Here is a 14,293-nt window from a genome sequence, read left to right on the forward strand (position 1 = left end):
GGACCACACAGGGCAGCACCGAGGTCAGCCAGGAGGCAGAGGGGACAGGGGACAGCACGGCCCAGAGCCTTTACTGGGGTTCTCATGGGAGAAAATGGACACAGCCGGGAGGTATGCTTGTAAGCACAGGACTGTACAACTGGAATAAAGTCGGCAGGCTCTGGGTGGTAGGGGGGACCCCCAGCTGCATGTGTGGTACCTGGCCCTGGGAGATTTACAGGAGGGGGATTTCGGCTTAGTGTGAGAGTTCAATAAAGGGGGTGTGGGCCCCACACTGGCTGGTGTGTCTATCAAAGGCATGTTTGTGGGGAAGTCGTTTGCTCCCTCTAGGAATTAGCTAGCTCAGGAGGGCCAGTCTCTCCAGGATCAAGGGCCCAGAGAGCAGAGCATCAAAAATACAGAAAATAAGAAAACACACTCAGTGGAATCCTCCATCTGATGGGTACACGAGTGCTGCAGATGCCTCGCTGGGCCAAGTCCCTGAAATCTGGGGCTGTTTGTTGTGGCAGCAACTCCCACCCTGGCTACCACACCTCGAGGCAACTTCCTAGTAAAGCTATGAGGGTGAGATCTGGGAACCCTGACTCACATTCCATACCACATTGACCAAACCACCTGTTTAAAATACAGATAACATAGGGTTTATTAGGAGACACACCAAAACATGAGAAATATTTAACGGAATGAGAACAACGGCCCTTCCAGTCCAGTGCCCATGAGCAGCCCTCCGGATGTGTGCGGCAGAGAGGTGGCAGGGCTTATGTAACTAGCTAAGGTAACTTTCTGCATTTAAAACAAACCAAAAAAGAAAAAAATCACCTTGGATTTGGAAATCTGGCTTTGAGTGAATTAATGACTGGGTTAGTAACTAGTCATTTGGATTTGTAAGCTACAGTTTCATTTGTGTATGAACGACAGAGTGCCCTGTCTTTCTGGTTTTTAAGGAGCACGTTCCATTTGCCTCCTGTGTGTGCTTCGGGATTCTGTGAGTGCCATCCATGCCACCCTGTCCTCCCAGCAGGCACTGGGTTACCACTCCCTCTTTTGTCCCATTTAGCATTTAACGTTCATCTCTGGACCTTTTCATTTATTTTATTTTCATTTATTTTAGATCTTTTAAAATCTGTACACAGTAGGATCAGTGACTTTTAAAGGGGAACAGAGCGTCAGCTTGATGTTTTACACACCTTACTTTATAAGTACAATCTTGCTTTGGTAAATTTTGTGGCTGCCATGGCATGTTCTCCTGACAGGTTTAGGACATAACACGATCAGGCAGGCTAGGGAAGTGTTAATGCAATATTAGATCCTTCCAGGTCTACCTCCTAAGCAGCTGTTTAGTCCATCCACTTCACCATACTGTTGTCACTATGCCAGACAGCAGGCAGCCTACTGGGCCCCAGTCATCCTTGCCAGTGTGGTTACATTCAATCTGATACACAGGTCTCTGCTTATAGCCTATCAGTGGTTCATTAAACTTATCCTATAGGAGACTCTAGGCTTGAAGGTCCGAAAAGGTCTGATCTCTTTGTTTCAACCCTTTTCATCCCGAGGCGCTCTGTCTCACAGCCTCCCTCTTTAGTCCACTCACATACCACTGTCACCTAGAATCACTCTCTTTCCCTATGCTATGCCCACAACCTGAAACCTTTCCCTCTCTGCTGGTTTCCTAGCTCACTTCTGCTCATTCACCAACGGTTGTCACATCCTCTGGGAAGCTGTCCTCAAAACCGGGACCAGGTTGGCTTTCCTTGGAATACCTTCTGTGTGACCTTGGCCTTCCTCTTTGGCAATACTTATTGCTGGATCCTGCGTTTTCTAGGCCTGAGTCCCATGAGAGCAGGGAGCTTGCCTGTTAGGTACATTATTAAATGCCCAGAAACCAGTAGGCCTGGCATAGAGAACAGGCTCATTTATGATTCTCTTTTTAATGAATGAATAATTGAGTTTAAGAAGCTGCAGTCTCAGAGAACAATTGCAGTTTTGCCTGAACTTAAAGTGAAAGAATGCAAGCCATCAGGACCTACGTGATACAAGATAGCCAGATTTGCAATGCCAGAGATAAGTCATAAATAGTTCAGGCTAAAATGACCCAGTAATGCCACAGGCAGACAGAAATATGTGTCATTTTATATGCGTGTATTATTTCAGTTTATAAAACATGCCTGATTTAATAGTAGCACAGAGGTTAAAAACTATAAAAGAGCCTTCTCCAAAAATGTTGAAAGGCCCTGTCGCTTAGTTAGTACCAATACAATAAGTATCCATATGGCATTTTTTTCTTCTGAAAAGAGGTGGGAATGGTTTCCTGGGTGTGGACTGTGAGGAATCGAGAACACATTTTTTAAAGGAATTTTTCCCTGCTGGTAGGTATATTCTCTTTCCCATCATTTTCTTCTTAAATTTCAACAAGAAAAATTTGAAAATTTCCTCTTTTTAAATCAAAACTGATTGTAGGTTCTTTTGCCAATGACCACATTCTGTTTCCAGGAGGGCTGCTCAAATATGCAGACTAGAGACACCACTGGAAAACCTTGGTGTGGTGTGACACACCAAGGCTCGTGATGAATTTCAGCCACTGCAGAGGTGACATCTCTGATTTTAACCTCAAATCACTTTTCAGATCAAAGGGTGGGAAGGCGGGCCGCAGAGTAAGCAGAGAGTTGTGATGGTTGGAAGAAATCTGATTTGCTGAATTGCTTGAGTGGAAAAATTTATTTGGAAACTTGAAATGAATCATCACAAACTCCAACAGCAAAGGAGTGCTTTGAAAACTCTATCCAAAACCACACAAAAGTAAGCAAAGCAAAACTCTTGGAAGCTTTCTAAGGAATGAACGACGTGCTCACACCTTCTCGAAAATATTTCTCCCAAACAACTGCGTGCCCAGGGTGAAGAGCAGTGGTATGTACCTAAGCCTTGCTCCATAAATAGGGAAGAGAGAATCTCCTAGTAAAATTCACCATCTCTGTGACATAGACATAATCCACATAGTATGAGACAAGGTAATAAAGCTGCTCTAGGGACCTTAGCACCTTGTTGTGCAGAACTCCTTCAGGGATCTGAGTGTGGGTGGGTGTCCAAGGGAGGGCTTCAGGCAGGCCTAAAGGCGCTGTGCTGGGAGATCAGGGTCCCCGTGCTTTGGAGGTGCCCATTGCATCTCAAACTGGAGCCATGCTCCAATGTTTCTTTGGGGGTGGGGTGAATGTATCCTTCTAAATGGCAAATCAGAGTGTAACAAGAACTCATTTATATTTAGGACAGTAAATCAGCATATATAAACAAGTAATCCAATCAGCTGCCATATCCTCAAACTTGCCCTCTTTCTTGATTTCCACCCTGGGCCCCCCAAAAACCCATGTTCTTGTCAAATCTTGTGTTTCTCTACAGAGGAGCCTTATCTTCCTGAGAAGCAAACCCCAGCACGTAACTCTCCCACCTCAAGCCCTTCACTGTGCCTGCCCGGATTTTAGTGATCTGACGCTCACTTAGCTTCCTTCCCTCTTTTCCAGCAGCTTCCCTGCCCCCACATCTTTGCTGTAGCTATCTCCACTTGGGGTGCAGTTCCTGACCCCAGCGGGGTCATCTGTAAGGCGTGGAGACGTGTTTTGACTTGGAGCTGCACAGGATAGGGAAAGAGGGAGGGAAGGTTACCAACCTTTGCTGTCCAGCCCAGGGATGCTCAGAGTCCGGAAACGCTCACTAAGGCTGACCAAGGTCTAGAGTTCAGGCCCGCCCACTGGGACGTGCTGCCCGTGCCCTCGGCAGGCACCTCGGCTGCACAGGTCTTGTGCATTTACTTGGTCTGGCCCAGAAACGCTGTTTCAGAACCCCTTTTCCCCCATATTTCCCTTACCCCTCTTCATTACCTCCCAACTTATCTCCTTCCATTCAAAAACTTAAATATTACTTTCTTGGAGAGGACTCCTCCTTGACTCCCTAGACTAGGCTGTGTCCCTGTATTTTAAAGCTCCACCCACAGCCTATAGAACACAGCATGCTGGTAATTAAGCAATTACAAAGGTGATTCCTGAGCATCAACTCTGACCTTACGGAAGCCCCAGAGGGCCAGATGGGCAGAATGTATATCCACTGCCTGGGTGTCTGGCGCATCCCAGATGCACCATGATATTGCTGAATAACTAAGTTCTCAAAACACGTTCCCTCCACCCGAAACGATTCCCGTTACCGAGTTAACTCTCCTTCAGCTCTCCCCGGGAATGCCAGGCCATAACTAGCACTCTTGCCACCAGTTCGTTTCCCTTCTACTATTCACCTTTTCCTAAAGTGCTCTGATCATCATACTCTCCCTGATCTAAATTCTATACTGACTCTTCAATCCCTAAAAATTTAAGTCACACTCTCTTATCCTCGCATTCAAAGCCCTCTGCAATCCAGCTTTCATCTACCTCCTCAGACTTTTCCATCTTCCGCTCTTCAGGCTTCTCCCAGCTTTCCGCATCTGGCTGGAACTCCCCATAGGGCCTGGCTTTTCCCTCCATTCCTACACATGCCTACATGTTACCTCCTGTATCAAGCCACTAAGAATCCCAAGTAGTGAAAGGTACCTCTCTCTCAGCCCTCTGAAGTCCAATAGCATTTTATCTCTACTTTACTTGAAACAGTTATTTTCCACCTAGAATTATCCATGTGCAAATCTAAACTCCCTTACCAGACTACAAATGCTTCGAAAGTAAGACCTACACTGATTCGTTTACCCAACACCTTTAGAATCAACCACAGTGCAGTGGACAAAATTTTACATGAACGAATAAGGTCAATAAGCAGTACTGTAATCATTTATGCTGTGTACCAACAGTGAGAATTTAGATATTAATTCTAAAATATTCATTCAGTTTGTTAGAGGAAGTCAACTAGTGAACAAGAACACCAGTGGTCTTCTGTTGTTCTATGCCAAATATACTTATTATTTGCAATTTACTCCACCTTGAACATTTTTTATTTGACTGGTTAATGTTCACAACACAGCTGAAAGAAAACCACTGTGCTGACAGCTTAATAAATATAATGAAATTGATGATGACAGTGATAATAATAAAAACTGGAAAAAAAATCATTCTATTGCCTGACTGCTAGGCAAATTGCCAGACTTGAGGGATGCTGATAAAGTGGCAGAAGCTAACTTGAAATTCACTTGGCGATATCTCTGAGGTAAATTAGTAACTGTTGGGAGCTATCTGTTTTTAAACACAGACCACATTAGGTGAATGAATGGATTTACATAATGGAATCTAAGTAAACAATAGCAATTCTACTATAAACGACAAGCCACAATCGCAAAGCACATAATCATAACTCCAGGATTAGAAAATCATTGTCCCTACTGCCGAATGGGGCCACGTTAATTCCTTTGAAGCAGGCAAGTAAATGACCACCTTGTAAAACTTCTGAGTCCGAAGCAAGCACTTTGGAGCTAGGAACAGAGTGCAGTGTCCAGATAAGGAGGTTAAGGGGTCAGGAGATAGTCCTGTAGTCAGTCCACAACACTTGCTGTCTTTTCCTAAGAATGAAAGGCTGGGCTCAGGGACAAGACAACTGCAAAACTGTCTTAGGCTCATCAACCATATCGCTTGCCATCACCAGTCCATCCTGACACAGTGAAGGCTGCCTCTATCACCAAATTGTCAGAGTTTCTAAAACAAACCACATTCCACACTGTTATATTTGAAAACTCTTACTCACAAGACCATTTTTAAATAAATTAAATCCACTATGAGTAAAGATGAGTCACAGCATGCTTTAGAATTTAAAAGAAAACGATTCCACTAGAATGTGTACCTTTTGGGGGTGAGGCTAGAAGCAGATAATTCTATTTTCTTATCTAGAGACTTAGGGACCCTCGAAGGAAAAGGAGGTCTGAAGAAACGGAAAGAATAGGTCACAGGTCTGCTAAATTGACTGTGCATGCATTTCCTCTTGTCAGTATTTAATAGGTTAAAGAATATCAGTGAGGATGAAACATTTCTGTTTGAAGCACAAAGCACACTGACACAGAAACAAAGAAGCTTGGAAACTTGATATTCTTCGGTTCTTTGAACAATAAAAGGCCTTGTCTAGCGCACATTTGCAATAATTTTTCCCAGGGGGATTATTACAATTTGAGAGGGATGAAAGAGTACCATTCTCATGATACATTTTCGTTTTCTGAGGCCAAAAGATGTGTCTTTAAGAGGCAACTTTTGGATGTTAGTAAGAAGTGTGAACACATACAGAGTCAGCCACATTTCTCACACATCCTCTTCTAAGCTGCAGGAAAGGCTAAAACCAATCAAGAGAATCACTCCTCAAACAAACTTTAAAAGTTTGTCAAGACATGGAGACGCTTTCAGGAAACTAGGTATAAAATTAACTCCTTACAAGATTTGAGTTATTCTGCATATAGGCTTGTGAAGCTTAGGAAACGAAAGCCCCAGTAATTAACAAAGTTTCAAACTTATGGACAAAAGGCATCACTGTTTCATTACCTTCAGTGCTTTTCTTTAAGTCATCTGCTCAGTTATTAAAAATAAAGCTCAGAGTTCCTAAGTGCTTAAACTCTCCAGGCAACTGGAAAGAAAATGGGTTCTCGCAGCCAGAATGGATGAAACCTACAAGCTATAAACCTGAAACTAGCTCTCATTAGATTCGAGATATGTTTTTCTTCTAAAATTTCTTCTTGTGATCTCTAGGTCTGCAGAACTAAGGGGGGAAAAAAAATTGTGAACCGGCACCAGAGGGACTGCAAAGCTACTTGCTGACAGGTGAAATCATGAAGCCGTTACCATGCTCCAGCGCTTTCATGGGAAACCAGAAGAGGATGAGCGAGTGGACCAAGGCGTTGATGCAGTGACCCCAGAAAACCTACGGGAAAACAAACCATGGGGGTCAGGAGCTGCCCACAACTCGTGACCTCTGTGCAACTCAACAAACGCCCCTCTGTGAAGGACACTGGCCGTGTGCTCCGTTGCTCCGGAAGCGGCCTACTATTCTCGACGTTAAAAAACCCACAATTTCTTTATTTTTACATACAAATGGCTGGGCTACCTCCAGATAATATTACCTTAATACGCAGACCTAAACATATACACACACATAGACCAATGTACAATCTATCCATGTTCGAAAATGCATTGCGATCCATTTTCTTTAGAGCATACTAAGACAAGAAAATCTTATAATCATCCAGAAAAAGGGTATTAGTCAAAATTGTTAATGAGACTGAAAGTATATATATTTTTGAAAGCATTAAAAACATTTAAAACGTAAATTCTTACATAGCACTCTGACCCCTTTAACTCCTTAAAATCCCTCCCATTTAACTTTTTAATTTTTTTAGGATTTTGGTTAATAGCATGCAAATTTTTAAAAGTCTCTTTAATACTTGAAAGGTCAAACAAAAAACACAAAATTTAGTTCCTTCTAAATTACAGTTGCATAAATGCATTTCAATTATCTTTTTAACCACCAAGAGGACAGAACTACTACAGCCAGATTGAATTAAAAATCTACAGACTGTTCTGGGAACTGTCACATAGTTTGATCCTATGTAGTGGTGGGACAGCAGAAAAAAAAATGAAAAGAATGGTAAGACAATGGGATCTTCTCATTTTAAATGTTCACTTTTTCCTTCTATTTCCCTGACCTTTGTACCTCACCCCCCCCCCCACACACACACCAAAATATCTTCAAGGCACCTGCAGATAAGTCCCAGGGCATTCTCAGCTCCACTTCCTTTTAAATGGATCCATTCCCTACTCCCTTCCCACCTTACATGGCCTTTAACTCAAACTCTATAAAGAGACACATTTGATTTATGTAAATGATGCAGAGCAAGTAGACCATATTTCGATTGGTAGTGGTATGATTAATCGTCCAAGTGCCCCTGTGTATGGACCATACTAGAACCAATAGAATCCCTTTTCTTTTCCGGTCTGAGACAAACCTATTTTGCTTTCCCCAAAATAAGGCAACTCTGAAGAGTCACTATCAGTAACACCTGGCTCAAAACAGTCTTCAGAGATGGTTCTCTGGCTGAGGACTCCCTGTGACACCCTTCCTAAGGCCCCCGTGGCTACCCAAGCAAATCGTGCATGCAACCGCACATAGTATTACCTGACCTGGGCAAGGATCCTATTTAAACTGCCTAATCTTCTCCTGCAAAAAAACCTAAGACAGAAACATGGCCAGGCGGGCATGTTCACGCCTTTGCCTCCTCTGCCCCGCCAGGCACATGTCTTCCCTTCTGGTTGGTGGCACTCAACTGCTGAGTGGCAATTAGCTATGCCTGGCAGGCTCAGTGAGACCCCCTTTGCCACTGACAACTGCGGGATCCCTGTAACACCTAACCCACCTTCTGCTCAGCTCTTCTCGGGACTGCCCCTACGTTTGTGGTGTAGATGCTTTCTCTTTTCTAATTCTTTAGAAAAATCTGATTTTCCAGAATACTCACCGCTGACTTGATTCCTGTGTTCACACTGGGCCAGTTTTCCTCGTTAGCTAAAGCAACACATTCTTTTAAAGGACAAACTAAGCAATGATGGTGAATAGGCTCTATCGGGCAAGCACCGGGCCCACCTCAACGCAGGGCTTCGGTGAAGGGAAGGGGACAAGCCTCTGACGGCTGACCCTAGAGGCACCGGGGCCGTGGGTGCCGCCGGCCACACTGGTATCAGAGGCACGTGTGGAGAAGATGGAAGGAGTTGACAGACAGGAGCAAAGGACCACGACGTGCAGCGGGGAAGCTTCCTTTATATGCCTGGGCAGCTCTGATTCACGGGGCTCGCGCACTGGGAGAGGGCAAGCATCCCCCTCTCCTCAAAGGCTCTGCCTGGAGCTTCAGCTTGCTCCCAGGCAGGGTGACCAGAGCAGGAAGACCGAAAGCAGCGCCTCCGGCCTCGTGGGCGGCAGCTCCGTGCGTCATTCTGCTTACCTTTGTGTTGAAGCCTTCGGCATTCTGGGTAATTTTGTAGAGCTGCGGAAACCTGAGCATGCTCTCCTGAGTGCAGGACCTCTCGAAGATTCCCAGGGTGAAGGGGGGCAGCGCCGTGAAGATCTGCATGGAGAACAAGGAGCGGTTAAGGGAGGCCTTTCCGATGCACAGCGCTCAAGTGTTTCAGTTCTGTGGAATCGTGACTTTATCTTCCGTCAAGTCCAAACCTGAGACTCGGTGATTCACAACTCCCCGGATACCCTCCAAACAAAGAAAAGAAATGACAGACCATTTTAACTGCTACTAATCGGCATAAAATGAAGATACTGAATGGTAAAAAACATCATCATAAATATTTGATTAGGCAAGAAACCCTGTTAAATTAACAACTACCTTCCTTTGTGAAACAAGTGGTGATTCAGAGTCATGCGTAGCTTGCTCTGTGAAGTGCTGTGTTTTCTGTTAGTACTGCCGATGCACAATTTTACAACTTCCCACCCTGACTTCATACTCAGGTTTCAGGAAGCGCAATGGGCTTCACCATTTACTCAACCGACAGACATTTGTTGGGAATGAATTATGGGCCAGATACAGTGATAAGCACCAGGCGTATAGTGACTTAAAAACAAAAGAAAGCAGGAAGAGAAGCTGAGCTGGCCTCTGGGGAGTCCGTCTACTGCAGAGGTGGAGAGGGGCGGTGGCAATAGGCATATAAATACACATACAATACAGTGCTCTGCAGAATTACTCAGGGAGAAGAGGACAGAAGAGAAGGGAGAGTCCAGAAAGGATCCTAGGACCAAAGAGTGGCCTGTAAGCTACTGAACCTGTGAGGTTTGGCAGGATGGTAAGGGGTGTGTGGAAGAGGGGTGCAGAGGCAAGCATTCCAATGAGACGAACACCCCTCACGACTACACATGGCACGTCTGGGGCAACTCCTGAGCCATCCAGGACGGCAGCTGGCTGAGGACGTGACGCAAGACAAGGCTGGGAAGGAGCCAGAACAGCTTCCCATGCCAGTGAGTTCTTGGGCAGATGGTATCTTCTGACACTTACTTTCACCTGTAGGGGAGTGGGTATCTCATATTTGTGTTTTAGAAAGAGAAAGCCAGGGAAGAGGTTTGGAATAAAACTGTCACTCTGCCTGGGGGCCATGGTAGCCCTGGTGGGTCGTTCTCCTACTTGGTTCTGCCCGGGAGTCACAGAGTCTGGGTCACTCACTGCTCAGCATCCGCATGGAGCAAATCCCCACCCACAGACCCAGTCAGCGCTCCAGCCCACATGAACTTTCACGGAACTCTGAACGCACCCCAGTTATTGTCAGCCTGAGTATCTGGCCAAAGAAATGAGCCTTTTTCCCATCAGTGAGGATAAAGCAACCAGAGATGTGGTGGCATCAAAGGCCAATAAAACTCACAGGCCCTTCCTTCACCCTGGAGCATAAAAGAAAGCAGCCCAGGGATTCCTGTGTTCCCAGATTTCCAGGAGGAAAAGATGGAGAGTGGCTGCACTCATTTCTCTGACAGTAACAAAAGTTATCTGACCATCAGCTGGACGGAACTCCGACCAGAGGCTCTGTACACCCAGGACATGCTCAGCCTGCTGTTTGCTTAAATGTGCTGTCATACATACTGTTTACGTTGCTATTGTCATTTTCCTTTTCCTTTTTGACTTGGCTTTCTCTTCCTACCCACTGCAAATCCTCTCGCACCCTTCACCTCTCAGCTACCAACCAGGTGACCCTACCGGAGATTCCATTCTGCTTACAGCACACCAAATACACACACAAGACTCTTTGGGGATCACTATTCGTTTTACAGAAATGAGACATTACACACATTTTTTGACATCACATCTTTCTTACCAAATCAGTACATAATGGGAAGCCCTCCAAGACCCCTGGGTTTGGCACCAATGCAGTCTTCTTCATGCCTGTATAATAATTCATGGTGTGGATACATCCTATTTTTTCAGCCAATCGCCTATGCATAGGCATTCATTTTGTTTCCAGTTCTTTGTTCCCAACAAATGTTACATAATAAACATCTATAGTCTACTGTGTTACTTTCTCTCTTATTTCTATGGGAAACAGTCCCAGAGGTAGTGTTGCTGGGTAAAAAGGCATGCGTATTTCTAATTTCATAAGATGCTGCTTGATTGCTCTCAAAAAAAGGTTCCAATCATTTACCTTTCCCTTCAAACAGGACAACAGTAAGCTTTTCCCTGCCTCCTAGGGGTGTGTTGTAGTTAATATTCTCCACTCTGAAAACTTAAAGATAGTAACTCTTAAGTTTAAAAAATTACTTCCTCAACTATCAGTGAGATTGAACATGCTTTCATATGTTTGTTGGATGTTTGGATTTATAATTCTGTGAAATGTCTAGCCGGGTTCTGTGTCCACTTTTTATTCATAGTTTGCCTACTTTGCTGAGAGCTCTCTGAGTATAATAGATATTAACTCTGTCTTTATGTTATAAAATTTCATCTCAATGCACTCTTTGCCTAATGGCTCTCTATATGGTTTCTTTGCCATATAAAAGCTGTTAATTTTTTTATGGTCTAGAAGAGTTTCTGAGTGTCAAATTATGAGTATGGAAGTTTTCAGGAGTTTCTTGCATGGTTCTTGCATTTTTATTTTTCATATTTATGTCTCAATTTATCTGAAATTTATTTACCTATGTGGTACAAGATGGGAGTCCAGTTTTATTTTTTTCCAAATAAAAAGCCAGTTGTGAGACCATAATTAATTAATCCAAACTCTTCCACTAAACTAAAACACAGCCTTAGAAATTCATTAAATTTTCACATCGATAAACCTAGGATCTAGAATTGGGATCTATTCCTACACTCTCTGACTTGTCTAGTTCTATATCAACACCACATCGGTTTGGTTATGGCAGCTTTATGAGCTGGTTTGATGTTTACTAAAGATAAATGTACCTTTATGATTGTACTTTTTGAGACATACTTTGAATATTTATTCTCAGGCGTGTGCTAATTCATTTATACTTTAATATTTTATGCAGCTTCCCTCTTTCCCCTCCAAAACAATAACCAATGGGATTCTATTTGACACAGAAATTAATATATTAATTTTAGAGGGGTTGATTCTTTTACCATACTAACCCTTCCCATATAAGAAAATAGTATGCCTCTTCCATTTATTCAAATCTGTTTCACATACTTCAATAAGACTTTGTTTTTTTTCTCCTATAGTTACTACAAAAATTATTCTTATGCAATGTGTAATTTTAATTTTTCCTATAATAGAAATTATTACTCCCTTTGCCTTTCTAAATGTTCGTTGCTAGAGTAAAAAAAAAAGCTATTGATTGCTAGAATAGGATAGGAAAAAGGTTGCTTTTATATGTTTATTATGGACCTGGTCACCTCATCAAATTTCTTGTAATTCTAGTATTTCTTTACTGGTATCTTTTGGGCTTTCTAGATATACAATCATATGTGAACAAATCTGCACGGTCATATTTTCTGTGCACATTTATATAAGCACAGAAATAGTTCATCTTCTTTTCCTGTTTTTCTAAAAGTTATTTAATTTTCTTGGCAGTTGCTGAAAGTTCCCAAACAATGCCAAATTATATGCCAGGCATTTCTGACTAATTTCCTAAATCAAATGAAATAGTTTAAAATTTTTATCATTTACTACAATATGCTACTGGGGTTTTTTTTGTTTTGTTTTTTTGTAAATAGTCTGGATTAGAGTTCAATGGCTTTTCTTTCTTTCCTAGTTTACTTAAAGTTCTTATTTTGGGAATGGCAGCTGCATTGCTTTAAATGCTTTTGCAGCTTTTACTGATGGGATCATGATTTTCTTTATTTTGTTGAATAGTGATTTTTAGAAAGAGTTTTTTATTTTGGATCTCCTGTATTCCTGAAATAAATCTTACTCAGTCAAGTATTTTATTCTTTTGATACACTGGTGCACTCTATTTACTAATATTTTAGTTAGAATTTTTATATTTATGTTTAAAAGTGAGGCTGTCTCACCGTTTTCTCCTAATCATACTGGCTTGATAAAATTAAATAGGATAATTTTTAAAATTAAGATATCATTGATATATAATCTTATGAAGGTTTCACATGAGCAACATTGTGCTTTCAACATGCATCCATATTATAAAGTGTGTCCCCCCCAACTGCAGTCACTGTCCATCCGTGTAGGAAAATGCTAGAGTCACTACTTGTTTTCTCCATGCTGTACTGCCTTCCCCATGATCTACCTATATTGTGAGTGCTAATTATAATGCCTCTTAATCCCCCTTTTCCCTCCCTCCTCCCCCACCCTCCCCCACCCCTCCCCTTTGGTAACCGCTAGTCCCTCCTTGGAGTCTGTGAGTCTGCTGCTGTTTTGTTCCTTCCGTTTTGCATTGCTATTATATTCCACAAATGAGTGAGATCATTTGGTACTTGTCTTTCTCCGCCTGGCTTATTTCACTGAGCATAATACCCTCTAGCTCCATCCATCTGGTTGCAAATGATAGGTTTTCTTCTTATGGCTGAATAATATTCCATTGTGTATATGTACCACATCTTCTTTATCCATTCATCTACTGATGGACACTTAGGTTGCTTCCATTTTTTGGCTATTGTAAATAGTGCTGGGATAAACATAGGGGTGCACATGTCTTTTTGAATCAGGGATCTCATTTTCGTCAGGTAAATTCAGTAGAATAAATTTTATGAAACAGTTTAAAAGACATTGCAGTTATCTCTTCATTAAAAAATAGATAAAATTTAGCTGAAATCTATCCAAACATGGTACCTTTGCCACTGGTGGCTTCTTTAGTCTCATTCTACCCATAAAATAAAATGATGTAAAAATGTGACTGGATATAATGAGAATCTAATGGGATGGTATTCGCTCATAATTTGGGGATATGTAAGAGCTTCAAGTCAGTTTTAATGCTATTTAATGTGCATGAAAATTAAATTGAGAAACAATGATTTGTGACTTAACTGGCTTGGAATCAAACATAAAAAGTAAATACAGAAGAAGAAAAAGCAGGAGAGAAACACTGCTTAAAGAAAATGGCAAGGAATAATCTAGACCAGAAGAGGGAGGTCACTAGCAAATATCTCAGATGTCACAAACTGCCTCGCACTGGGTCTCTGTGAAGTGGTCCTGGAGTGGAAAAATTGGCTAAGTTGGACATTTTTGGAACAGAAATGGCAAAATTGAATATAGACTAATATGGATTAGATACTAGCATTGCATACATACTACATTTTATACTTTTGATCATTATACTGCAGTTATGCAAGAGAATGGTCTTAGCAACTATGCACTGAAGTATTAAGGAGGAAGGGGAATGATGTCTTCACTCACTCTCAGCTGGCTCAGAA

The 14,293-nt window shown here is 42.3% G+C and overlaps 1 protein-coding gene across 1 annotated transcript in view; it reads right to left on the reverse strand.

Moving 5' to 3' along the window:
* Window positions 1–14,293, reverse strand: part of ATP8A2 (ATPase phospholipid transporting 8A2) — a 544,332-nt gene that overhangs the window by 137,757 nt on the left and 392,282 nt on the right. Inside the window, exons 29-30 of the mRNA XM_036917383.2 lie at window positions 8,930–9,052; window positions 6,783–6,861 (exon numbers count right to left, since the gene is read on the reverse strand). Coding sequence (XP_036773278.1) covers window positions 6,783–6,861; window positions 8,930–9,052 — 202 coding nt within the window. The remainder of the gene's footprint in view (window positions 1–6,782; window positions 6,862–8,929; window positions 9,053–14,293) is intronic.

Source organism: Manis pentadactyla, chromosome 2 (genome assembly GCF_030020395.1).
Source record: "Manis pentadactyla isolate mManPen7 chromosome 2, mManPen7.hap1, whole genome shotgun sequence".
In the NCBI taxonomy this organism is placed as follows: Eukaryota; Metazoa; Chordata; class Mammalia; order Pholidota; family Manidae; genus Manis; species Manis pentadactyla.